The sequence below is a fragment of the Ischnura elegans genome, chromosome 10, assembly GCF_921293095.1.
Source record: "Ischnura elegans chromosome 10, ioIscEleg1.1, whole genome shotgun sequence".
In the NCBI taxonomy this organism is placed as follows: Eukaryota; Metazoa; Arthropoda; class Insecta; order Odonata; family Coenagrionidae; genus Ischnura; species Ischnura elegans.
Genome location: NC_060255.1, coordinates 39,622,867 through 39,650,135, shown reverse-complemented (window position 1 = coordinate 39,650,135; position 27,269 = coordinate 39,622,867). Strand labels below are relative to the sequence as shown.

General features: G+C 38.3%; 1 protein-coding gene across 1 annotated transcript in view; it reads left to right on the top strand.

The window, feature by feature from the left end:
- The window catches only part of LOC124166934 (androgen-dependent TFPI-regulating protein-like), a 46,137-nt gene that overhangs the window by 18,108 nt on the left and 760 nt on the right, over positions 1-27,269 (top strand). The window contains exons 2-4 of the mRNA XM_046544647.1: positions 7,237-7,380; positions 19,350-19,567; positions 26,525-26,676. Of these exons, the coding sequence (XP_046400603.1) occupies positions 7,237-7,380; positions 19,350-19,567; positions 26,525-26,676 (514 nt within the window). The remainder of the gene's footprint in view (positions 1-7,236; positions 7,381-19,349; positions 19,568-26,524; positions 26,677-27,269) is intronic.

Sequence of the window (27,269 nt, the reverse complement as noted above, 5' to 3'; positions counted from 1 at the left end):
AACTTCGTACCGAACGAACGCAATGACACCGTAAGCGTCGAAAAAAAATCGCAAGTTACAGTTTAATTAGAGATACCGGGCTTTCTGAATGAACATATGGATTTTTACGCCTATAATGCCATACTAAAGGAAACTGAATGATTTTATCGGTCAAGCTTACTGATGAAATGGAAATTATGTTAATTTGATGGTACAACTTTCTGTCACTGATACATATACGAATTTAGCGGTTAGGGGCGGTTGCTAAGAAGATAAAATAAACCTGAGGGGAATGTAACTTCACCCCAAATAGGGAGAGGTTTCCGGAAAAAAAATTATTCTCCCAGAATTCAAAGAAAACATTATCTACAAAAATTATCATATTTGACGGATTGAGATTTAAAGCTGATGCTAAAACATTCTATTTTCGCGCGAGATTTTGGCGCGGCGCTGTCAATATAATTTTTTCTCAGAGTGTGGGAGGGTCCTCGCTCCAATTAACCCGTCCTTGCATTGGACGCAAATTTTCGGCAAGGAATGAATCGTGGGCGACCTTGCACGGGTTGTCCTTCCTTGATCTCATTCTTCCCCGAGATGCCAAGGCCTTGATTAAAATTCGCTTGCGGAAGTAGGATGTTTACTAGACTATACGCACCCGCATTGTCAGAGTAAACTACAAACGAAAGCGATTTTCGGCCTGATCACACCTTGCCATGATTGTGACGTGGAAATATCCCAGATCATGTGGTACTCAACTAGGAAGTTTGATGATCGGCTGATTCCGACAATTATTATTAATCTACCGATTAAGGTAGGTTTCCCTGGAGTACTTCAGAAGAATTCTGGGAGCCTCCCTTTCCATCAAGCACTTCAATTCACAATAAAGCCTACTTCCTTTCATTCTGTCTAAAAATCACATTCTCTTCCTTCCTCACCCTCGTTTACCTAATATATTACCCTCTAACACAGTTTTCAGCATCCCCTCCCCGCTAAGTACTCGCTCCATCCAGCCCTTCTCTCTCCTCCGTATCTCATCTAAATGCTGCCTCTCCTCACCCACCATGTCCTACATTTCATCGTTACTCCTCCTCTCCGTCCACTTCACCTTCTCCATACTTCGCCACACCCACATTACGAATGCCTCCAGTCTTCTCTCGTCTTCCTTCCTGAGTGTCCACATATTCGCGCTGCAAAGCGCTACACTCGAGATCAGACTCTTCATTAACCTTTTCTTTAAGCTCTTACATAATGATCCTCTCTTGAGCTTCTTCCTGTTCATGATCGCCTCCGTTGCTAGTGCAATTCTTTTCAAGATGTTCTTCCTACTGTATCCGTTTTCCTCTAACGCGCAAACTAAACAGATGAATAGCTCTGGCGTTTTAATAAATGTCGTTTATTTCGATTGTTAACTTTATATCGTTAGAATTAAACTATCATGACCAGCTGAAAACAATCGTGGAAGTACAAGTGGAAGGGAAGAAGGGCAAGGGACGGCCCCTATTGAATAACATTGGTCATGTTATTCTGTACAATATTATTCAATAGGGGCCGTCCCTTGCCCGTGAGGGGACACGTGCTTTAAAAAATAGGCAAGATTTTTAATACGGTCCCATTATAGTTGCGTTCGTTTTGTATTACGGTGTATCCTTGTGCCCTTCCCCCTTGAACAAAATCCAGGGTCCGGCCTTGCATCTTCATCTACATAATGTCAGGGATGGCAAGTGAATCGAAAAGATAATGTTTCGTCTCGCACATGCACACCTCACGGACATAAAAATGTTATGCACACAAACACATTATACTTCCACATCCATCATCATCATCATCATCATCATTGGTCAACAATCCTAGGATTGGTTTGACGCAGCTCTCCACTCTATTCTCCTATCAGCTAATCTTTTCACATCCCTGGTACCATTAAGGTAGACCATTTAAATGATACCAAAGCCTGTGAAGATACCGTGACTTGGCGACTGGGGGCCGCCAACAATTATGCCTCTCAACACCCGGGGAGAGGGTAGCAGCTCTTCCTCACATGTGCGAAGGTGGAGGCCATACTGGTCGGTACAGCGACGCACATTCCACTACGGGCGTGGTAACATTTACTTTAACGGCTGTAGCACTGCGATGTGGAAGGCAAGGGGAAACCACCACATTATCATCCCGAGGAGTCGCAGCTACTCCACTCAATTTATATAATGACATGACTCCACATCCATACGAAGACAAAACTTGCCAACTACTTATGAAGGCAAATTGTCAATAAACCCAGAACACACAAAAAATACTGTTAAAAATACTAAGAAAATTCAGAAACATGCATTAAGGTATACACAAGTTAGTAGACTACTCTACAAGTCACTTAACCGATTAGTGAGTCATCTCGCAGCCGTTATAGTCTCTCATTGATCGTGGAAAAAATGACTTTCTGAATCTATCTGGAGAGAGTGTCACGGCCGTGTAAAGCAAGAGTACAGGCGAATCATCCCGAGAAAGCCGTTCTCACGGCGATGGCATGCCCGTCGATGATCGTGTTACATTGCCCCAGACATCAGCAACTTGGACGGGAGAGCGTGCGCGACTAATTGGATTCGCTCGATCGATTTTCATTTGTTTACCTTCCGTCATGCCCTCCTCCACATGCGATTTCTTCGGAGACGGAAAGTAGCCCACACGCGGTAATTCGGTGTGTGTCAGTTCCATAAGAGACAGGCCGAGAAATCTCTCGCTTTGACCGCATAATGGGACCACTCACACGGCGTTCGCGTGTCTAATATGGCGTCACACAAGCAAAGTGTGCTGAATCATCTCCCTCATACGTAACACGGCTCATTCACCTCAACACTTCCATCATTTGCTTCGGCTCTTCATTTACCTTCTATCCCGCAGGCTGACGTAATAGGCATGTGCAAGGGTGTTAGGACGAGGGATGGCAAGTAAAACGAAACGGAAATGTCTCGTTTCACTTGCCATCGACCTGGAGGGAAACGAAAATACAAGGCATAGGTTCCCGCAAAAAATTTAAATCACCAAATAGTTTGGTTTCGTCCCGGGATAAAACTTTCCTCCAGGAAAGAAACTAAATTAATCGTAACTCCGCTGCTCATAGTTAAGTTTTGATCACAGAAGTTGATTAGAGAGGGATAAGAGGGAATAGTTCCGACCCAATACGTTTGACACACGGGTAGAGAGGTTAAAACGTCGAAATTAAAAATAGAATGGCCAGTTTGCGTTCACCGTTCTCCTGTTAGTGGTAAAAATATGAGTGCCCTATGCATCTAGTGGCGGTAGGCCGAACCTTTATTTCATTCAACTATGCATCGTTCTCGGTGTGTGGGTCGAAACTAAGCTGTTCAAAGGTGAAGCACGTGGTCCCTCCGGTGCGAAACATTATCTGCGTTTCGTTTCGTCGCAGAGTTTTAGTTTAGTTTCGACCCGAAGTAATTTTGGCTCCGATTTCGTTTTGACCCTTAGTTTAGCTCCCCGGGTTAAATTCTTCATCGCTTCGTTTCTACATTCCGCTCCCGGGAACGAAACCATTGAAATTTTACTGGTTTTGCGTTTCCTTTCGTTTCAATTGCCTTCCCCGCTTCTATCCCACAAGCTGACGTAATGGGCGTGCGGAAAGGTTGTTAGGACTAGGATGAAACCTGTTACAAATAAAATTAGGTGCACGGTGTAATTTGTCTACACGAGCTTGACCTTATTTTTCTTTAAAAGTATTCTACAGATTGAGGTAAGTTTCCAAGGAGTATTTAAGAAGTATTCTTGCAGTCTTACCTCCCTTCATGATAAGTCTCTGCAAGGATTTCGCATGTTGTCGACCTGAGGACCTTGCCGACCTCGCTTCCGTGAAAGACACCTGCCCTTTATGGACGGGTCCCGTTCGATGAATTTCCGAGGCTCATTTGATTGTACTCCATGTTTTCAGGGAAGTGATAGTTGATAGGGTTTCCCACTTCCATTACAAAAGGTTTTTTTACGTGATTTCATCACGTGGGTCACCTTTCGTACGGCTCCTATCCTTCGACCTGTCTGGCAAGGGTGGCTCTACCGAAAGAAATTGCAATTAAACTCGCCAACGCAGCAGTAGAGGTTATAGGAACGCGCAAACCTTTCCACCGTGGCAAGATTGTAGCCCAAGGGAAATGTGAGATTGACTAACCATCTATTAAACTTCTTTGTTACTCGGAGGAAAAATTTAGTCCCATACCTATCCGTTCGCAAATTTTCTCTCTTGTTTTATAATTTCGGTTGGACCTGGAAATATAGTGCGGCTCTAAAAAACGCTCTCCGAGTAGCTCTGTAAGATTTATGTTCTAATTGAATCAACAATTTAAGACTAACACGAAGTCTCCGATTCTCAAACGGCTCCCAAGCTAATTCTTGACACTCATTTTATTATATCCTTTCGAGAAGAACTGATTAATATCTATATAGGGATACACGCTTCAACTGATAGCATAACATAACATCTTTTGATCGTAACTAGACCATCGATTGAGATATGACTTGAAATTCATGAAACTTAACAGCCGGAAGCCGTCATGTTCTCGTTTTTCTTAGGGGAATCCTGATCAAAGGCTTACCTATTACCTAATTATACAAATATGACACCACATAACACCATTCAAAAGATATTAAGGGGGATAGACCGTGGGAGCTACTTTTCCCACGACCACACGCAAGTTTAAGGAGCTTAAATACATCACAATAGTAAGGGGAGTGGATCATCGATGTTAGCAGGCTTTCAGCGCCGGAGCTAAGGAAAAGAACACCAGCTTAGAAGCCATGGCAAATCAATTAGTTGTTTCATAACGCATGCGTGTTAGTTATAGCATACATATAAGGCAGAGGGGGGGGGGAGCTAAAGTAGCAATTTTAATGAAAGAGTGGATGGTTTTCGATTGAGAAGGATGAGAAGAAAGTTAGAAGAATCCTCTCAAGGCAAACTTTGGGGCAAAGTAGGTCTTCCAGAGTATTTTAAACACCACAAAACGATAAGACTCTTAACGAACATAAACTGAAATTTCGATAGGCATCATATATTTTCATGGCTTCACTGCTTTAGGAGCAACCAAATAAATTTCTAAGAGAAGAATGACACGTCTTCACATTCCTCAGCCACGTTTATTAATGCACAATGCAATAAACTTATGCGGGGACTGCATGTAGCTACTTGCTCAGTCAATCGAATGTCATGACCGCATAGAACAAGAGTACTGGAGGTTACAGTACTGTACTTCACAATTTAAGATTGCTAGTGCAAAAAAGAAACAGTGTTGAAGAAATAAAGATAAACTGAGCGACACTACACCTCAAATGTTATAGAAGTGAGCAAAAGTAATCCATTTTAATGTAATGCAAACATTGAATTAGTTACAATAATTTCTGTAATAACATAATTTGACAAATTTTAAATCGATGGAAATGAAACTGAATTTTTTTCTATTTTTCTTTTTTGTTTGGTCAAAAAAGAAATCTGTAAGGTATAGTGAAATACATAGTCTGCATATTACTTTTAGCAGCTGATGGTAAAATTTTTGTTTTTGGGTAAACAAAAACATATTTTAATGGCTTATATCATACACACATACACGATAACACTGTATCTCCCTGCAAAAACTTTGATTTTGTCAGGGTAACAAAACAAAAAGGCAAAAAGAAATTTACACACTGTGCCTAAGAAAATGCACAAATATTCGTGTTTCTATCCAATTAAAAACCAAAATGAAACAATAATGAAAGCAATAGTATGTTTTAAACAAAATTCAGCAAGTCAACGGCAAGGAACCAAATAAATGTCTAGCTTTGTTAGATTGGCGCGGGGTGTCGTAAAAAAATTGAAAAGAAATCTGAATGAGTATCGTGCTTATGAAACTGACTAGTTATTATCCACAAAAAAAAATTTTTGAAGAAGTTTATAATTTTAAGGGAGAAAAATTATTTAAAAAATAGTACCCAAAAAATGTAAAACTTTTTACAAAGACTTGTCGCTCAGATTTCTAAGGTACAAAGTTTATATACTCCAAATCGGAAGTAACCGCAGTCTTCAGCTTCACTCTCGGCCAATTGTTAGATGCGACTATAGGATCTTAGATGATATATTATATCTCAGTTACTTTCCAATGAAATTAATGATAACAATTCTGGCACCTATATAAGGATGGTATTATTTCAAACAGCAAAAACGAAAGTATACGAAAAAATCAAATTTCTCATAGATTTCCTTCCTTCTAACAAGAAAGCGCTAATTACTAAGTTTTTAGTTACGTAATGCCGCAGTGTGTATGCTAATTAGCATAATTTCACTTGATTTCCGGCAGAAATAACTAAAATATCTAATGTTCGATATTTCCTATCTCATGCTACAATTAAACCGCGAAGGCCATCTTAATATCAATCGTTTAAAATAGAAATAAAGGTATTAGTGGTGATTTCAACTAACTGCGATGAATCTGCTCTCCTCTGTCATTGCTTACACTTCCTTTCGCGATAATCGTTCCTCCATCAGCACAAATTTTCACGGCCAACTTCCAAGAAGATATTCATTTTATGATATATATGATATGATATCCATCTATTTACAACTTAATGAGCCAGAAATTTTCCCTATCCGCTATAAACCAGCATTTACCGTGGAAACTCGTCTAATCTAATGATAGCCCGTTTTTTAAGAGAAAACTATCCATTATTTTTCTAATTATTAGTAATTAACGCAAAAATTAACCATTTTTTACTTCTTTACATTTCCTCCCATATGAATCGAATTATTTACCTTATATAAGTCCGTGGTACAGACTAAGATTCGGGAGCTAAAAGTGTGCACTCTTTATTTTCTATGAAGAAGAAAGGTTGGTGAGGAGAACATAGAAAGCTGCTGTTGATTAATTTAAAATTATATTCATTATATATAGCACTGGGAGAGGAAAACTGGCTCAGCTGATCACGCGTGTTTTGCCAGGCATTTTATTTGTCAAGTTCCTCTCGCAGCATTAACCATAATAATGTTTAACATCTAATATGCTAAGGTCATTACTAAATCCGCATAATCACGCGACAGTACTAACCTAAAAAGAGAAACGCAGAATAAAGGTCTTCACTACCCTGATGACAAAGGATGTTTTGCTCCTCGAACATCACATCAGTGCACCACCTCAACCGGTTGATTACCCGCGAAAATTTCACTAAAATTTTACTTTTTCATTTTTAGTTGGCAAAACTTGTGGCTAACATCTGCTTTCTCCAACTTTTCAGGTGTTTCAGGAGGTGTATTTCGTCCTCTGCGTCGTAGAAGATGCCTTAGAATTTACACAGCCGAAAGCATTGCGGGACCTGAAGGCACTCATCAAGAAGATGAGGATGTTCTTCTTCGAATCGGTCTTCTTCCCAACTGGAGTCGTAAGTATACGACACTCATTTACAAATAGTGTTTGCAATTTCAAATAACAAACGAGTATAACTAGTCGTCTTGGGCGTGATTTCATGGAATCGACTTGACATAATGAAGTGTGAAAAAAACTTTGAAATTCCACTTAATATTCAATTCACGAGGGGAACACGTTGGTCTAATTAGAAGACCACTGTTCGGCCGATCACAGAATCACGGGTTCAAATCTTGAGTGAAACCCTTGGACACCACCTAGCAAAAATGCCAAGGGTGACCCAGGGAAATAAACTGCCCCCCCTCCTACTATGATTACGTGAATTTACCCCCATTGGCGTTTTCAGGGGTGAGCTCTACCCTCACCCATTCCAACTGTAGGGTTGACATGCTACGTGAGTGAGGCGAAAAAAATCAGACAGAGCTGGACATTACTTTTTTCACAAGGCTCTTTTCAAGGCTCCTTGATACGTCGGCCAAAAACTGCGCTGCAGGTATCTGGACGGATTCGTCTGAGGCCTCTGTTATTCTATCCGCAGAACGTTTTAATGTTCATTTGCAAATAATAAACATCGGTAGTTAAAACAGGTGTCACTATTTTTCAGTTTTCGTTTTTTACGCTGTGATATTGTCCACGGAAAAACAGTAATTTCGGCAAATCTAATGATTGTCTTTCCAGGAGCATCATGATCAAAATCACCTTACAGGTATTTATACATATTCTCACGCATGATATTAAATTTTAACTATGAGATGCAAACTCTGACGTAAAGCAATCAAAACATCATAGTAAAAATTGAGGGTGAATATTCCGCCATCTGTCATAAACGAGTTCCCGCCTCGTTGTAATCAAAATCAATAGGTATAAACTTCGAAATGGAGGATATGGCTGAGTGATGATGTGTTGTTTCGTTAACCATGTAAAAAACGCAGTTTGGCACCCTTTCCGGGAATGAAAGTGTTATTTCGTGCACGTGTTATGTCGTGCACGTATTATGCTATGTTATTATGCCGGGCAACAATAAAAATTTTAATATAAAACAATGGAAAGGCTAACACAATAACTGAAAAGAATGACAGAGCTCCGATAAACAACAATTTATGTAGATAATTTCCATCTGTCTTTAATTTGCAGTGAAAAAGGTGGAGGAAACTCACGATATTAAAAGATGTAAAAAATTCAAGAGCATACTTTCTTTCATACTTAGATGAGGACTTACGGTCCTATTAATGAGTCAGCCATTATTATGCAACTTTTTCCAAGCTGCCTATCGAAGAAGAAGCTCGAAAGCCATGGGCAAAATTGTCACTGATTCAACCTAAATGCCCTCTGATTACAGCAAGAAATTACACCATCTATTCTTGAAGGTGACATTAATACCTGTAACTTGCAATTTCAACTGAAAATTACCTTACACTAAGAAGTATTGATTATAAGGTTAATTCAAGAAAAGAGTCACCTGAAGAAAGCACTTTCCTTATGATTGCTCACTTAATTCCATCACTAAGAAATTCAATGTTAGTCCTTGGAATGTTATCCATTTTCCTGTAAATTGTGGATAAACAACCACATATATGCAATCGTATAACTGGTGTAATAAATGAGACTCCACGTGGCATAATGCATGAATTATGGATGAAACTCCCAGCTTGCTGCCAATAATTCAAGAGCTTAACGATGGTTATCGTGACTTTAGATTCACATTTTAATTAAATCTCCTGGGAAATCCTGCTTCGTAAGTGGTTGAGAACATGAAACAAAAATAGTTAAGGCGGCAGGCGGTGGAAGACTTGCCATTCATTAAATGCACGCCGGCCGAGTTATCATTTCAGAGGATGTACTGTGATGATAGCGACGGTGATCCTGGAGGCCAATGTCAAGGTTAATAATTATGTTGCGGGTATCTTTCTGAGAAATTGTTGCATGATATTGTCATCATCAAGAGAAAAGTCAAGTCAAGTGATTAGCACTCAATAAATTGTTGAGCTGTTCACTGAATTAAATGATTCATCTATGTTGAAGCGCCTCGCGGAATCACTTTTTGATCACGAAAATAGCCTTCTATTCGCTTTCTGATTGCGTTTCATGGCATTTAATTGATACTTCTAAGGTAAAATCATCGGTGTTCGTCTCTATACGTACGCGCTCCATTAAGGCCCGTGAACTTCAATCAATGTTAAGGACCAAGATAAAACAATATAAAACTTGATTGCGCACAACTGAAATATTGCTCGATTCACTGCGTATAAAAAGAGAAGATCATCCAACAATGGTTATTCCTGTCTCATTAATAATGGACAAATACGACCGTGTTTTGGCCTCAAAATTTAATGATGATAAGTGTTTTATTGGGGTAAAGCATTAGTTTCAACGCCGAAGGGCTGAAATTGTAATATCGTAATGAGGTGTATTAAGTGTTGTCTTCACGTGGGTAGTTACTTCATTTATAATTTTCGTAACAGACGAACACAAGATTGATTATGGTGGGCTTGTTCTTTATCCAACAATACATTTAAAAAATATATAGGTGCCCCGAAAAAAGGCCATGGAAGAGGCACTAACTGGAACCTGGCGTAGAAAAAGAAACAGTTGTTTCCGCAGCATGGAAATCACAAGACAACAGTGCGAAGTTTTAGAAAAATCACGAAGGATCAAATGAGAAACACATAAGTGCTTTAGTACACATGTTTGTAATCTAAGAGAAATGTGACGCTTTGCTTATGACGATTGGGATCAATCTCTTGACTATGACCTTCGGCGCTCAGGTTAAATAAATACATCTATGATCCGTTACAATGGAGTGAGAATAAAATTTTTATAGGCGTTGGCATATTTTGATAGTACTTACGACAATTCGGGTGTTTCTTGGGAGTAATATTTGAATTTTTTTCCAAATCTCCGCAATAGTTACCCCGTTTTAGTAATTCCTAACAAGTAATTAGGATATTCTGCAGATTGAATCGATATTTTTAATATATTTCATCAAAACCTAAGTGAAAATGATAACGTTGGGAATTTCATAAGCCTACCTCATTTTTTTGCTGAATTTTGGAGCATGAGAACAGAATATGACAGTAAAAAACATTTCATGGAGGAGGAACATGGTACACTATTGATATATTGCGTCGGGAGAGTTTTTGTACGTGTCTTGGTAGAATTGCGGCCGTTTGACAATTCTTGTTGTAGGTCATGGATGTGGCAGTGCTGATTATAAGTAATAAATGCTCTAAATTACCGGTAATTATCGGCATAAAAATTACTGATGCTAAAAAATATGTTCTTCAAAGAAAAGCCGAAGCGTGAGTTAAAAAGCAAAATTAACTTCCGTAACGCCACGGTGCCTGGAAAAGTTCGAGTTTTCAGGGCAAAAGTGATTATCTAATGTTATTTCTGAAATGAATTATGATTGTGCTAATTATCTAAAAATATGTGGAATAGAAGAAAATATGTGTAAAAATATGAAAAGAGCAGAAACATACTCGGAAATAAACTACTTTGTTTTCATGATATCCTTCGACGGAAATCCATTATAATAATAAAACATTAAATATAATAATAATAGTACAAAATTAACGGGAAATAAAGAGGTAAGATTCATGATGAGCTGCCAGTCTGATCGCTAAACAGAAGAATTTCATCTCGGAAGTAAGTTTAACCCGCACAGGATGACCTCTGGTATCCCTTAGCGAGGAATCAAGTCCACCTTAGTTCTTAACTATAATTAATTCATTTAATGCGTAATTATTTAAAGCATTGTTTACTGAATGTGACAGGGTCATTTATGGAAAAACGGCAGTATTGATGAATGAAAGATAATGTTTGGACAATAAGCTGTAATGTCGCCCAAACGTATCTGACAACTTCATGTGTCTTGAAATAGAAGTTAATAATAACTATGATGCACACATTGATTTTGTTTATTGTCTCCTTGATTAATTCTTTTGCGCCCAAGGGCTGAAATTTGGGAGGGAAACTCCATGTTGCATGGCATATTATCTTTACGTATCTAGGATTTGTCGTACTGCCTGGCTCGTGAGATACAGCAAGTGTATCTAGGAATTAAGCGTTCATAATAGGGAGCAATGGTTGAAAGTTAACGTAGAGTTGAAAGTTTTCTTTCTTACGTCAGAAAATAAGGGATGACTTTGTATTTTAATGCATAATATCTTTCGATCTTGCTGATTTGCACAAGCTATTGGGCGCTGAGCTAATAATGGAAGTAATTAGGAGGTCAATGCTGTGCAAATCTATTCTCCCTCATGAGTCAATCGGAGTTAGAGGTGATATGATATTTATTATCTTCTTGCATTTTAGAACACGGTATGTTCCCCTCTCTTTCGTAATTCAATCGTAATCAGTTTAAATTATCTGATACACATGATTGCGACACAATCTTTACGCGTTAACACATGTTGCTGCCCATTCATCATCTAAATCTACTTCCATACAGTACCCTGAAAACAGCTTCGACAGGCGCGTGATTTAAGACATAAGAACACCAGTCTTTGATCTGCGCGAGGAAATATTATTAATGATCTAAAATGAGTACTACTCTAGGTGGACGTTGTGCCATTTTATTGCCTGAATTGCACTTAGCATTCATTTTAGTCCTCTATTTTTCATGATACGATCCATAAAAAAATCTTTGATATGGAAGCGCTCAATATATTTCTGTAAAGCTTGGGCATTCTTTGGGCCTTATAAATGTGTATATTTCTGACATGACGCCAGAAAATGTGTTGTAACCACAAATCACTTCCATTTACAGTTGTTTAGTATCGCATTATTGAACTGCATTTGGGCAAATAAACCATCACCTGAGATACAATCTATATGAAATTACTAACTTATGACCATTTTAGCTTAACTTGGTTTTAATTACGTGCGAAGACTTCTCCCTTGCTTTGAGTGCCCCATGTAATTGCCCATCCGGCATCAATTATCCAAGAGCGCAAAACTCCGACCAATCCATTTGTTTTGAATCGTAATTTCTTTCAGACAGGATAACATAGTCACGCGTACCATCCGGCTCTCACTTGCTTCGCTTTGTGACTCATTTTTGTTTTGAAAACTGAACATATTGTGCTTTCATTGGTGTAAATAGCTAGTTCGCCTGAAAGGGTCAACAACGCTCAAATGGCTATCTTAGATAACATTTACCATTCAATTCTGATTCTTTGTGACGCCGATACACATCAATGCCATTGACTATGCTTTCTTGAAATTATCGACTTCGGAATCCTATCTCGTAATAGCATTAAACGTATGCTCAGTCTTTGTGGAAACTCATCTCGCCTCAGAGATAGTGCGCAGAGAGGATTATGTCGAAATATCAGCATGCGCGCAATAAAAACTCTACCATTCTTGAAAAGCTTAGCTCTGCGTTGCTGAATCAAATTCCATCGCCTAAACACGCAGGCATGTGTGTGCGCGATCGTTAAATTGCAACCGGCCGCGGTGTAGCCACTCCCGGAGGGCCTAATTTCTCGCCATATGATTGTGGCGTAAGATCATATGGTTGCGTTTGCCTGTTGCTTGGCAACCATTGATTTTCTCCACGATATGCGAGTTTCTACTGCATTTTTGTTTCTTCATTTACATCTACATAATACCCCGCAAGCCGCCTAAAAGGCGTGTGGCAGGGGGTGTTAGGACACCAGCCATATACTCATAAAAAATGAAGTGCTCTAACGAAGTTGGGACTAGCGTTTATGTAAGTCCTTTATGTTTCGGGGAAAAAACGAATTCCCATATCTATTTGTTCGGCAAAACATCTCTCTTAATTTATCGCTTCTATCGGACCTGGGAATATAGTGTGGATCTAATATTATGTTCTCTGTGTCGCTCTTAAAGATATCCATTCTCGATTGTTCAAGCAATCTAAGACTAGCGCGCAGCCTCCGAGTCTCAAGCGGCTCCCAGCCTAATTCACTTAACATCTGAGTAACGCTGTCTGTACGTCCGTAGCGGTTTTCTTAAGACTATATAAGGAAAAAATTAGCGAAAAATATAAGCAAAAAGTTAAGGTAAGAAGAAACACGATTCGTCGGAAAACACGGTTAATGGGACAGCAAAGTTATTCGTGGGCCATTTACCTATGAAACGTGAAGTAGCGAAAAGAGGCAGTATTGGAACTGTGAGCCGCCAAATAGGCCTTCACCTCGCACACAGCGCGCATAAAAATGTACAAACATGGCAGAGTGAATGGGGATATTATCGGAAGGTGGGAGAGTAATCAGAGGTTGAGGAATGGTTGCCAGGTGGCCCTGAGCGCACTTTCAGGGTTCGGTAATGAGAAAACGATGCAAATGACACGTCGGACGCAAAAAAGTTCCTACAGATAATTTATTAGCACTATGAGCTTCGGTAGCATAAGATGCACCTGCGTACTAACTTTGGCCGCAATCCTTTCAGCTGTATTGAACCGCATGGTGGACATACAAGCAGACATCCAATAGAAATGATAAAATTAATTGAAATTATTCTTTAGTTTTGGCATATAGTAACTGCATCTAATTAAAGTTAAATTTTAAGTGCCATAATGGTGCACAATATTTCCAGGTAGGTATATCATGTCGAAAAATTTTTCCGGAACCCCCATAAAGATCCCTGGGAGAGGAATCACCCCCCAGACCTCTTCTTCCCCCTCAAAGCATTCCCTAGTTACCCACTGGATCATATCATAAGTCAAAAGAAAATTACGTGTATCAAATCCAATGTCATATATCCAATTAAACGAGGAAATAGAGTAATGTCGTGAAAAAGTAGAAAAGTGCACGCTAACACATTTTTTCATTAGCAGAATAAAATAGTCAATTCATGAATACTAGTGCATTGCAAGCTTGATAATATTCTAGATTAGATTGGTAAACTGTTTTCTTTTCAATTCGCTACGGTAACTGCTGTTTATCATGGAAAGGAGAGTTAGGTATATTAAATTTTATTTGATTTGAAATCGAGAAAAATGCGGGATATTTCCCAATACATACTTTCCATCTCTCTTTAATTGTCATTGAAAAAGCAATTTCGCATATTCAGCGTTTTCCTGCCTTTGGAATTTTAGATCTTTCTAAAGGGTAGCCATTAACTGAAACCTAAGGGTAATCCAGCCACATACTTGCGGTTAGGAGAGAAAATTCCAGAAATACTTTCTGTATCGGTATAAAAAATTTGAAAGGAAAAGATATAATTCACTCTAGGTTAAGAATTAATCGGAAGGTTATTATTATGTTGTATAATATACTAAGCAATAAGAGGCAATTTTTTCCATTCAATAAGAATTACCAAGATTATGATACAATTGCAGATAATCTCTCGGTTAAAGGAGAGGGTACGGGTCAAGTACTTTTTAACCATAAGAGGAATTATGCATCGAACGGCGGGCAGATATTGTCATTCCTATATTGCATTTTCTAGTACTCTATTTAACTGATGGATCGAACAAAGTGCGATCTTGGTCGTCAGGATGTTCGATAAAAGTGATTAATGGAGAGAAATCGAAACTGTTTTCCATTTTCAAAACTTTGTATGCATTCAAGTACAAATCCAAAATGGGAAAGATGGTAACAATGAGAGGAGGATGTTTCAAAGTTTTTTCACAATGTGTGATACCAATTTAATTTAATTAATTTGACAATTCCCAAGAATTAATTAGTTTGACTTTTAATTCATTATGACATGATAGAATCAAAAATGAACTTAGTTATATTCCACAGAGCACTTATTAAAAATCCACCGTTTTCGACCTTTTTCAGGTCATTATCAAGAGGTTTAACATCTTGAACCTCTTCCTCCGGATAATTACCCAAAAAGTTCGAAACCGGTACAAATACTGTGTAGAATATGACTTTGAAGTTTGTTGATTTTGGAGCTGTACTTGATTACATACAAATTTTTGAAAATTGATCCATCATTTGAAATAACTCTGCATCGTTCATATCTCATGTGATCTAAAAACGACATTAACCTTTGAATATCGCTGCAAAGTCACGCACATGAGTAACAATGCCATATTCAGGGCCGTTTTAAGGTCATCGTAGGCCCTAGGCACTTTCAAAGTCGTAGTAGGCCCTCCCCGACTTCATTTTTAATATTTTTCAAGAATGCACCCACACTTCTTTGCGATTTGAAATCTAAATGAACTTTCCGCATTGTTAATTTTTCTATGCAGACTCTATGCAGTGATGATGTAGTAATTCCGGTGTTACATCATGCGCTTCGCATTTGTTGTTTATTGTTAATCGTGTGCTTCTTCTCTCTTTAATTTTTAAAAAAGTTTTAAAGTAAATTTCATTTTCTAAACTCAAATTGATAAAAACGTATCTTCGGTCAACGATGGGACAAACACGACTATCCTCCCTGGCATTACTTCCAATTGAAAAGGATTTGATGAGGGAAATGACATTTGAGGACGCCATATGTGACTTTGCTAAGACAAAGAGCCGAAAAGTTAACATACTGTAATTTACAGATCTGCAGCTTGACTTGATCAGGTGCTCATCTCACATGGCTATATATAGTTACTTTAATACAAACATTATTAAATTTTTCTGGCATTCTAAACTCGTTTTCACTTGATGGGCCGTATTCTTAGTCGAGCCTGTAGGGTCAACCGACCCTGGATACGTCATCAGCCCCTACATAAACCGATCTCGCCCTACATACGCCAAATCAAGCCCTACATATGGCCGTTTTTGGAACTAAACGGGCCCTACTTGATGTAGGGTACCCGAACCAACCCGTAGTTCTGGCTTTCGTAGGCCCTTGAAAAGTCCGTAGGCCCTAGGCACAGTGCCTATTGTGCCTAATTGATGAAGCGGCCCTGACCATATGGGATGGTTAAAAGTTCATAGGCGTGTTCCGAAACGATCAAGGGAGGCGATCAGTCCGTGAACTCGTATTACGGCACCGCAGATAGCTCCGTCTCCAACTCGGCAGTGATGTAATAAGCCACCGATAGTGCAGCGCGTCGAGCTTGGGATAGGTTAGGAACTCAATGACTGGTGTGAGGCATGCCATTCGCCGCAATAGCCCAAAGAGCGAGAGAGTATAATTCTCGATGGAGTAAGCCCTTTCCCTCTCATTTCGAAATGGCACGCATAGTTAGGTACACATGTATGAAGAGGCTGGGACCTCAATTCGCATGAGGAGATAGCCACACTAACAAAATAAAAAAAACAAAGACTTTATTCAGAGTTTTAGTAAGTATGTTGATAAATATAACCAATATATTCTTCAATGTGAAGCTGTGGCTGAACAACTCTGAAAAAATAACATTCTTATTTTAGTAAACAACTGTTTGTTCCCATAAATGACCACCATTGACAATAAAAATAAATTTACATGTATTTGGAAAATTAAAAAGGAATAGTACATACATTGTACCGATTATACCACCGAAAACATGCATAATGCATAACTCACTTTTAGAAAGCCTAAATACCTTCAACCTTAATTAAATCATACATACATATATTTCAATGAAGCAGCGACATAAAATAAGCGTCATATCGTAAAAAAATCATACTTTCCGAGTACGAAATAGGTAACATAAACTCTCGATAAAAGTAATGTGGGAAGACACATACCTAAGAAAGAGGTTTTGTTATAAAATTACTTTTGTGTTGTAATGTTACCTTCATAAACGCATTACATACAAGCAGGCGGAGAACAACTATTGAAGCAAGCGAGAAGCGTCGACCGTATGTAAATATTGGATCTATCCACCCGTCAAAACACGTTAGGGCATAGAAAGCGGCCCGCAGCTAATTCTCGGATGCCCTAGAAAGAACTTCGGCATGACGGTAAATAACTTCCACGAGTCAAAAAATGCCTCTACCGAAGATTATTTTTCCAAGCATAACTTTAACAGATGGAGAAATATTTCATGAAAAATATATATATATTCATATTCAACCTTGGAATCTATTAAAATACATATTTTTATATTTTTCTTTATTTGAAGGTAAAACTTGGGGATTAAATTAAGGGGTGGTGAAATTAATGATCATGAATCAAGGAGAACATGTGTGAGCAAAAATGAAATTTCTATTCCTCTATGTCCAGAATCTTAATCAACTATATGTATGCTTTCATTTTGAGGCACGGTCATGAAAATATTAAAAATTCTCCTGTTGTTTAAAATAACATAAATTTTTTGATACAATGCGAATCTATAAGGTAAAAATAAAATGTAGTCACTCACGCTACACTTATCTTCGAGCTACTAGTTTCTTGCGTCGTCCATCGTTGGTAATCAGGCTTCCTAACTAACATAACTCTTGAACCTCTTCAAGCTTTTGTTTTTCCTAGCTTAATGTTTGCGCTAGCGTCCTATCTTTTTTTGGCATGCAGAAATTATGAATTTTTTAAAAATTTTGTACTTTTTAGCGGTGAATCATGTAATCGATTGAACCAAAGGCGCCAAAGAAATTTCTGCAAAAATTTATAAATAACGTCACCTTTAAGAAAATTAAAATAATATTTTTTTGTGTGGAAATTTAGTTAATTAATTTTAGCACAAGGGAACAAAATTTCAAATGTCTGATTATTGAATATTGTATTGCCATCGGATGCAAGCAAATGTGCAAAAATTATGACCGACGAGGGAAAGTGGTTGAAAAATCAATATCATGATTCCATCGATGAAACAGATGTATAGACGAATCAAGTTAAGAAAAAGCATGTAAAGAGTAACTGTAACTGAACCCAGTTACTTTTTATTTGGGCGCTCCACCCAGCTATGATGATATTTGAAAGCTTAACTATATTTTAACAACACGAGAAATATTTATTTTTTTGAGTATCCGTCAAGGCGGAAGGAACCTCCTTGGCCAAACATTGATCAACGCGTCCTCCGAAAACGAAATCCTACCTCGCCACTCCCTTTCCCACCCAAGGTTCGCACATGTGGTGAATCGGGACAAATAAATCCTCCTCAGAATTTCGTTGTGGTAAAAAATACACGATGTAGTTTTTCCCATCGGGGCCAAACTTGACTCAAAGTGTAGTATTCAGTTTTTTTCTCGATCCCACAGAGAAGGTACGCATATGTCTCATTTAACGATGTGAACTAACTTGCATCAGAGGAAATTTGTAGCCTTTTACCTCTAGCGGAATAACGCGCCGAAGAACGTAAATAGCAAAAACAGGTCGCTCAAGATGGCTGAATCCACATAGGTTTACGTACGTATATCTCAGTGAGTTGTATCCTAATAGACAACCTATGTGAAGATAAGGCATTACGTACTCCATTCCATTATATTTTCCTAGATAACTGACACAATAACAGCGATGAAAATCCACATCACCATTAATCCATGCCTGATGCTGGTGTCTATATCTGTCATCAGATAGATTTATATTATTTCGGACATTTACCCTTATGTGCAATAAAACAATGTGAACAGTATTTTCAAAGGTTCCAACTGACAGTTTCATTAACGGTATTACGTCCTCATTAATTCACATGTTGTTATGGTAACCTTAAAAGTTTCGTCACGTTCAGCACCCACAGTGAATTCTATTTTATTGCTTAGGTAGCTGTAATTAAATTTCTTAACTTGGCTATTGATCAGAATATGAACATTACAAAAGGAAATATTTTATTCAACAAAGGAAAAAACGACTTCGTTTTCTTCCGCGGATATATTTTTCGAAGAAAACGAAGTCGTTTCGTCATTTGTGAACTTAAACTTCCAGAAAAATGAGCCGGAAACCATTGAACATATAGAGAATATTTTTATCAATCGCGATGTGGTAATCAAAGGTAAAAATTAATTATATATACTATGTCAGAGTGATACTGCCCATGCATATGTTTTCACAAAGTGTCCCCATTCTAATTTCCTCGGAGCATAGTAGAGGCCTTTATGTCGTGAATGCCGTCGAGCGAGCTTTGCGATCGCTCGTAATCACGCTCCCAAATTAAATGAATGATTCTACGCAGGGATATTGATAAATTTTATTTTTCCTTTCTAATTTCAGACGGTCTTCACCCTCTTCTGGCCCATGTTCTTGACCAACCGGTCAATCATATACCCAGTGGACCTCGACCTCGTGGTACCCAGGTGGATGAACCACGTCATCCACACCAACATTCTAGTCCTTATCATTCTCGAAGTTATCCTCTGCCCTCACGACTACTCTCCAAGGTCGGAATCCTTCCCTCGGATGTGCGTTGTTCCAGTGTCATACATCATTTGGTAAGTCTAGCGCAGGAGCGGATACAGAAAAAACTCAAGGGGTGGGTGCCCAAAAGATATGTTGAGCTACCATTGCTTTTATCGTAATAAAAAATAATCAAGTCATATATAGAGTTTAAGAAAGTGTTATTTAAACTGATTATTTCGCATGCACAGAACCAGTGGCATAGCTATGGAGGGGGATGAGCGGATGTATCCCCCCCTCAAAGCCTCAGAGAAATCAAAATAATTATTTAAAAATCTTGCCTAGATTTGATTCATAATAACTGCCTCTGCTTAAAGTGCCAAAATGGTGTAAAATACATTTTTAGGCGTGTTAGTTTTCAAAAATTCTCCCCGATTCCTGGGGGGGGGGGGGTTCCCCCACTAATCCCCATCATCCCCCCCAAAGAATATCTCTAATCACGCAACTGTACCGAACAATGCCATCTTATGACATAAAAAAGTTACAATTGTGGTTATTCAACATTCGGTAGTGGGGGCGACCCCCAGGGGGGGGGGGGTCGCGTAACCCCTGGGCCCCCATATGTATCCGCCACTGGTATAGCGATATAATACAGTCACGTAAATATAAACATGGGAGTAAAATCTTCCCATTAGGTAAATTATGTTTGAAACGATGTGTTTGTGAATAAAATAATTTCCTGAGAACTTTCCGGCTGAGAAATTTCTCACCATGATGATTGTGACGAGTGAAAGCGTTTTTCCCTGCGTGATGATGGCACGAAGCAATGAAGGATACTTTCCGTAAGAACACGAGAGAGAAGCCATCGACCATGTGACTGCCAGTGTCAAAATTTTATGAAGAAGACGGAAGAAAATTCCATCAATTTAGATTAAATCTATCGTCTGGCGTGTTTTTAGCTGTGATTAAAACCACACGGAAATTTCATTTGAAGATGTTCCCACAGAAGTATTACATATTAATTTAGGCAATTAATTTTCATGTCAGATAAGACAATTTAGCGCCTAATGATTCCAAGGAATTTTCAGGACATAAAGACGACTCGGTGGCCATGTTCTCGCTCCTTCACCACTCGATTTCGGGAACAATGGAATGCTAACATCCCCTCCTCCAGTTATGCCAAGATATTGCGCATCTGGCCATCTTGCTCTATCTAAATAAATGGGATTTGAACTGAGATTTATTCCTCAGCTCATATAATTTGGCTGAGTTTGCGACTTGGAGTTGCATTGCACGTTAATTAGGGACCCTTGAATGCCGAAAAACAATGATTTCGTGGCAAAATTCCCCACCTAAAAATATAGATTCCCTTCAGAGCGAGTGAAAATTAATTTTTGATATATTAAAGAAAATTATGATTATTTATAATAATGAAATAATCAAACAAATAATTACTGTAGAGGAAATTCAATTGTCATGATAAAAATCTTCATTGTTTAATCCGTCTAGCAATGAAAATTAAGAACAAATATCCCAAAAGAACGTAATTTATAAGAAAATATTAAAAAATATATATTAATAACAATCGATCCTTAGAACACTTATCCAGTAGAAAACTAATAATTACATTAATGTGATAGCATGGACGATCTTCTAAATACCCTTTACGAAGTGATAGTTTTGACTGTAGAGGGGTTCTTGGCGACAATTATTGGGTATAGTGACAAATTTCCTGTTAAAAAAAAGCAAAAAAAATGTTCCTACTGCAGCATAAAGGGTGAGACATAATCTCAGGAAAATATGTCCCTATTAGTCTTTCATACGTCATCACTGAGCAGACAAAATGACGCGACGGATGATGCTACTTGAGTGTAGGAAAAAGACAGACGTGCTTGAAAGATTTGGACTTTTCAGAAGAGAACACCCTCATATAGAGTACCCTTGCACGCATCGGCCGACTTTATAGCAAGGAAAACGGCTTGGAAGTCTTTACGCAGTGCGATGACGCCGGTAGACACCTTGAAGTGCACAAAAGAGACATACGTTTCTGCACTGCTTGGAGGGCAAGTCCCTTCTCGGGTAGCATTTGTTAACGTGTGAAGTCATCGCTTACAGCATCAACTACGACTCAATGAGGAAAAGATATAGCGCAGAAGGGTTGCCAATTTTAATGAAATACACGAGAACAGGTGCCTGTTGCAACTTAAATCACGATAGTTAGATTGGTATCGCGACTACCCTAAGATCGCGATTTCAAATTCCGCCTGAGAAATCGATGATGCACTTATGGTTGCGATGATAGGACCTCATTAAGTCACATAGTAACCTTAACAGTTTCGTCACGTTGAGCGCCCACTATATAGACAATTTTATTACACTGGTAGTTGTAATCAAATGCCTAAACTTGATTCTTGGCCAGAAAATGAACGTTAGGAAAAGGAATTTTTGGTTAAATCGCGGTGTAGTGAATTGATCGGCCCTGCCAGCAATGGTAGCGAATTGCATCTGAAAGCGTTCTTATTTGCAAAGGACCACAAAAACGGTTGCAGTTCGACCAGTTAGGCAAAAAGCGGCAAATGAAAAGAAGCGGAAACGATTAGGTCTCTATATTACAGGCAGTTTTGATAATTGAATTTTGATGGAAGGTTGTGCAAAAATTAATATAATACATAGAATTCCATGAAATTCGAACATGTTACAAGGTAGAGTATCAATTCATCCACGTGAATTGCAAAATTAGTGTGTAAGTTCAATCCATATCATGATTTTTTTCTTGATTTAGAGTAATGTACAAGTGAGTAAAGCAATAATTCGAGCCTACAAAAATTATAATCTAAACATGTATGGATCTCGAGTTCAACCATAGTTTGACTGATTATAGTGACTTTCAAGACCTCAAATAACATCCGTAGGGAAGACAGCTAAACGCTGACTTAATTTTGGAGGTGTCTCTTCAAAAAGCTCGGTCAAGTTTCTAGACTGATGAGGAAAAGGCCTCAGTCGGGAAAGGGGATCTAACAACCTCGATATTAGTGAGTGACCATTCATTTTATTTTTTACTCATTTATTTGCATTAAATCCAAAAACAGTCTAGAAGATCTTTTACATTGGCTTATTTAACAGGGATTGAATAATAAGTAAAAAGTAGTTGATAAAATGGATTGAATAATAAGGTACAACAAGAAATGGCAAAAACAAAAAACACGCATTGAATACACCCAGATATCGCGTATTATTATTTTAATTTTATGACTGCCTTATCTGCTCTTATTATACGGCGGTTCTAAATGATGAAATTGACGATGTTTTACCAACAGAAGGAGCTTTGACGGAATTGTAGTCAAGCAGAATTGTAAGAGACGGAATTGTAGAGCCGGTAGGTACGGAATCTCTGAAGTAGATGGAAAAGAGACGAGTTCCGTGTTTTAAGGGAAGTAACAGCTTATGTCGTAACTCTATCCCCTCTAAATGAAACCTTCCCTGAAATACACCCAATAAACCGCCAGGAATGCACAATATGAACCCCATATTTTTTACCGAAAACTTTTTCTGGCTTTGGTATTCCTCCAAAGAAACTTTTATGTTAAGATTAATTACAGAATGTCACTTAAATCTACCTCCTAAAGAATAAGGCTATACACAACACTAATGGCAAGAAAAAATAAACGTAATTAAGGGCACACCTAAATTATGTCCAAGATTACATCAATATGAGTACACACGGAGATTCCAAGGGCATGTTCCCAGTGCAAGAAGTAGTTCACTTTCACCACGGGTCATGCGCAGCGAAACCCTTTCTCTTTCCCTCGCGAGAGTGACAGGACTTGCGTAGATCTTCCTCAAACGAAGGTCAAGCTTCTTCCTTGGCTTCAATCTAAGTTCAACCGTTGCGTCACCTTGTTTTCTATTAACACAATGGTCAGCCGAGGATGCGAATATCAGCTCGAAAGGCAATGGGAGAAATGCATTTTTTCACGGTGGCTCATAAGGAACGAGAGCGCTGTATTCTGTTTACAAATTGAAAGGCAGCAACTCGTACTGGCCATTCGATCCTACGTTCTACGATATCAAGGGGGATTGATCCCCCCCCGAAATGAAAAAAATTAAAAGGATACTTTATGGTCGCTTGGTGCTCACACGACGATATTATATAGCGGCGCAGGGACATCTAGTAGTCCATTGCGACTAAAGTCAATAATTTAGCGAATTTGTAGGTGCAGTGTGTGTAGTTGTAGTGTAGAGTGTGAAATAATAGTGCTCTGAATTAGTAGAGAGGTGAGTGACTTATGAGCCTCCTGAGGGACCGCAGAATTGACATCGACACCGAGGAGTTAATTCATTTGGTCGCTGCAAAAAAAGCTGGAAGGCTAAATTCAATTTTATAATAATATTTTTATATTTTCCTTTAAGGGTTTATAATAAATATGTATATTTAACCGTATACGCTATTTTATATATCTTATAAAAATAATTTTATGTTTGTCTACTATTCCATAAACCCACCCCCGAAAATATTTTCAGACTACGGCCTTGCAAGTAGCGGAGTATATTATATCATTTACTGATAACTGTTACATTTAAGTTGAATTTTACTATTTTTTACGATTAATTTGAATTTTAAGCTTTCGCTATATTTCTTGTATGCTAGCGTTTGAGTATTAAGACAACATCATAAAAAAACAAGAAATAACAGGCATAAAGGTATTAGCATATTAAAAAAAATCGAATTATTTTCGCGAATTAATTTAACAAAATCATTTCGACTGTTTCTAGTTATACACTGGCTATTTATGGCTTTTATGAAAGTTGTGAAGCAGTAAAACCTACGATTAATTTTTTGTTTAATCCCAGGCCATGTAAAGAGTGAGCAAGTTATTTGGGAAAATTATTGTCAATTAAATTAAGACTGAGGTTAAACAGCAGCAGTTTTTTTTCCAAGGGATATGGATTTTCTTTTGAGAAGTATAAAATATTTTTCAAATTGAATTTAATTTAAAGACACAAAGGTGTGCCAAAAGACTCGAATGTCTTAAGGAAGGGGTAACTCATGTCACAGTGCCGGTGTAATTTTCTCTATCTAGATAATGCTCATGTCCATTTCCGCGATAGAATATTTGACAGTTCCCTTGTTAACCTTTCGGAGGGCTTATCTTAGACGTAAAATCCACATGAGAGCTATCATTCTCCCAGTATTGTTCATCGCAGCCATAATTTTATTAATACGATGTTTTTTTCTCACGGAAATCACTGTAAACTCAGTTTTTCTATTTCTCCTTTGTTACACTAACCTCCTAAGCGTTTTTTCCGCCGTCGTACACAATGGACATGGAGCAAGGCCAACGGAGGACCTTGACTCTGAACGCAAACAGCTGATCGCAGGAGCAACCACCACCACCTTTGAGCAAAGCATTGGGACAAGGTCTTGTCAGGGAAGCAACACGAGCAGTTTTCAACACGAAACGCCATCTCCTGAGGAAAAGTTAAAGCTCGTGCTCAGTGCGAGTCCGTCGCATTCGGGAAGTATAAATCGATCGCACGACGGAAGAGTATTCGTTATGGTTTTATAAATAGTTATGCGATGAAAGACTGATTTTCACACATGCTATAACGGTATAAAAACATAAATGCGTTAAATAACAGATTACTAGCAAATTTGAAAGGTAAATGCAGTGGACATTTGTTCAAGATTGCTGAACGTGATAAAAAGTTCGGTGAAAATATTCCAGATTATCTTTCAATCCGAGTGCGAAGTGTAAATGAGTGAACTAAAACTTGTGTAATCATTAATAATACCAATTATTTCTTGTAGTACAATGTTTAGGCTCAGATCACATTGGCCTGTTCTATATTTCATTTCCACCTCGCATGCCAACTCGATTAGGGTGTAGCGGGAGGTGTAAGGACAACTTACAACCTGCACAAGAATACTAAAAATAAATTAGGTGTACGTTGCAAGAGATTTGGTTGCCTTTGTTTGACCTATCACTCATTAGAGACCTTACACACAGTAGGGATATACAAAGGGGACATTAGGTGGCTCTTCCATGGGTTTCTCTGTAATAAAAAATGCGTACGGCAGCCATATTGAAACAAAGTAAAATTATGCGGTAAATTCTACATAGTAAGGAACGATCACAAATTCAAAATCAAGTTCAAGAAAAGATACATTTTGTAAAAATCCTTCCTACATAGAGGAATAAAGGAGTGGAACTACCTACCTGGAGTAATTTTTAAGATCTTCCCCGCAAATGCGAAAATTTCTAAGAATGAGTGCTCATCAATTCTCGGTTGAGGACATTGTGGTTTATCATGGAGAGTTTGAAATTGGATTATTTGGGTCAATCTTCATTTGTTAGCTGCGTGATATTAGAATTTATGTATTTTTTATGCTATAAGTGCATTGTTTGTTTATTTACTTTGTCATTAGGTTAGTTGACTTGTCATTCATTTAAAAAAATCTAATCGTATCACCAGGCAATAGATTACTAGCAGCAATATGAAATAAATAAACATGCTCAAGCATTTTTGTCTAGCCCATAGCTTCTGAATCTTTAGCGCTTCCCCACCTAATACGCATAAAAGCCAAGTAAACACGTTACGTTACGGCAGAGTTAAAAATCCCTCGTACCGCTCTTTGTAGGCATGTATTTAAACCTGGATACTTTAATATGCACTCTTCTCTTCAAACTGCCATTTTTTTATAATTTTCAACAATTATTTACTGCCGTAACGCCGGCGCGCCGCTCGAAACATTCCAAGCTTGGATGACTGGGCCAGTTGCAAAGATACTATTTGAAAAGAATCATAATACTCTACTGATATTGTTTGAACCAATAGCCAATGGCCTACTTGTAACAATTTTAATAATAATAATAATACGCCTTACGGTGGACGCGATCGTTGATGGCCCCCTAAGCTTGGGGGCTTACGGGCCATCGGCGATCGCCGACCAGCCGACCAGACCAGACCGCCTCTGAGTAAAATTAATCCTACCTTTATGTTAATAATATCTCAGCTGAAACACTAAAGTTTGGTTGTCACTTCTTTTGCAGCCTTCTCACCACTAATGCCATCCGTGGAACGTGGCCATATCCTCTCCTCGGCATGATCGGCCACCTTGGAAGGTTCCTCTTCTTCGCCTTCTCATTCCTCGTCGTATGGCTGTCCTCATTGGCTGGAGAAAGGATCAACGCCAAACTATGGGGTAAGTATTACAAAGGGGTTTGACATAAACATACCTTCGTCATTCCACGCCACTTCGGACTGGAGTTGACCATTGAGACCTCTCAGATTGTGATGAAAATCGGAGAAAAGGTTACCTCCCACAAAAAGTGCCTCATACTCACTTTTCATACCCAGCACAACTGGTTTCGTGATTATCAGACGCATTGGTCAAATATTTGAGTACCTGGTATAACTCTTTTTTACAAATAAATATAGATACATGATAATCCATCTTTGGATTCGGTCGTATTCCTCAGTGGCAGATCCAGGATAGGTATCAGGGTGAGACCTGGGGGGTAACCGCTCAGCAGTAGTGGGGGCCGGGGAGGTAACGAAAATTTTGAGAATTTCTACGCTTCTAACAACACTTAAATAATGCCTCAATACTGTCGAATGACCAATATAATCAATAAATGTCAAAGAACCAAGAATTAAAAACAAATATTTACGTAAATTTGTAGTTAGTTAACCTCATGATAAGTTTCTACAATACATTGCGTTTTTATTCCATATTATAGAACTATATACATTCTACTACTGAAAAAATAACCACGTTATCTATAGTGTAAATTG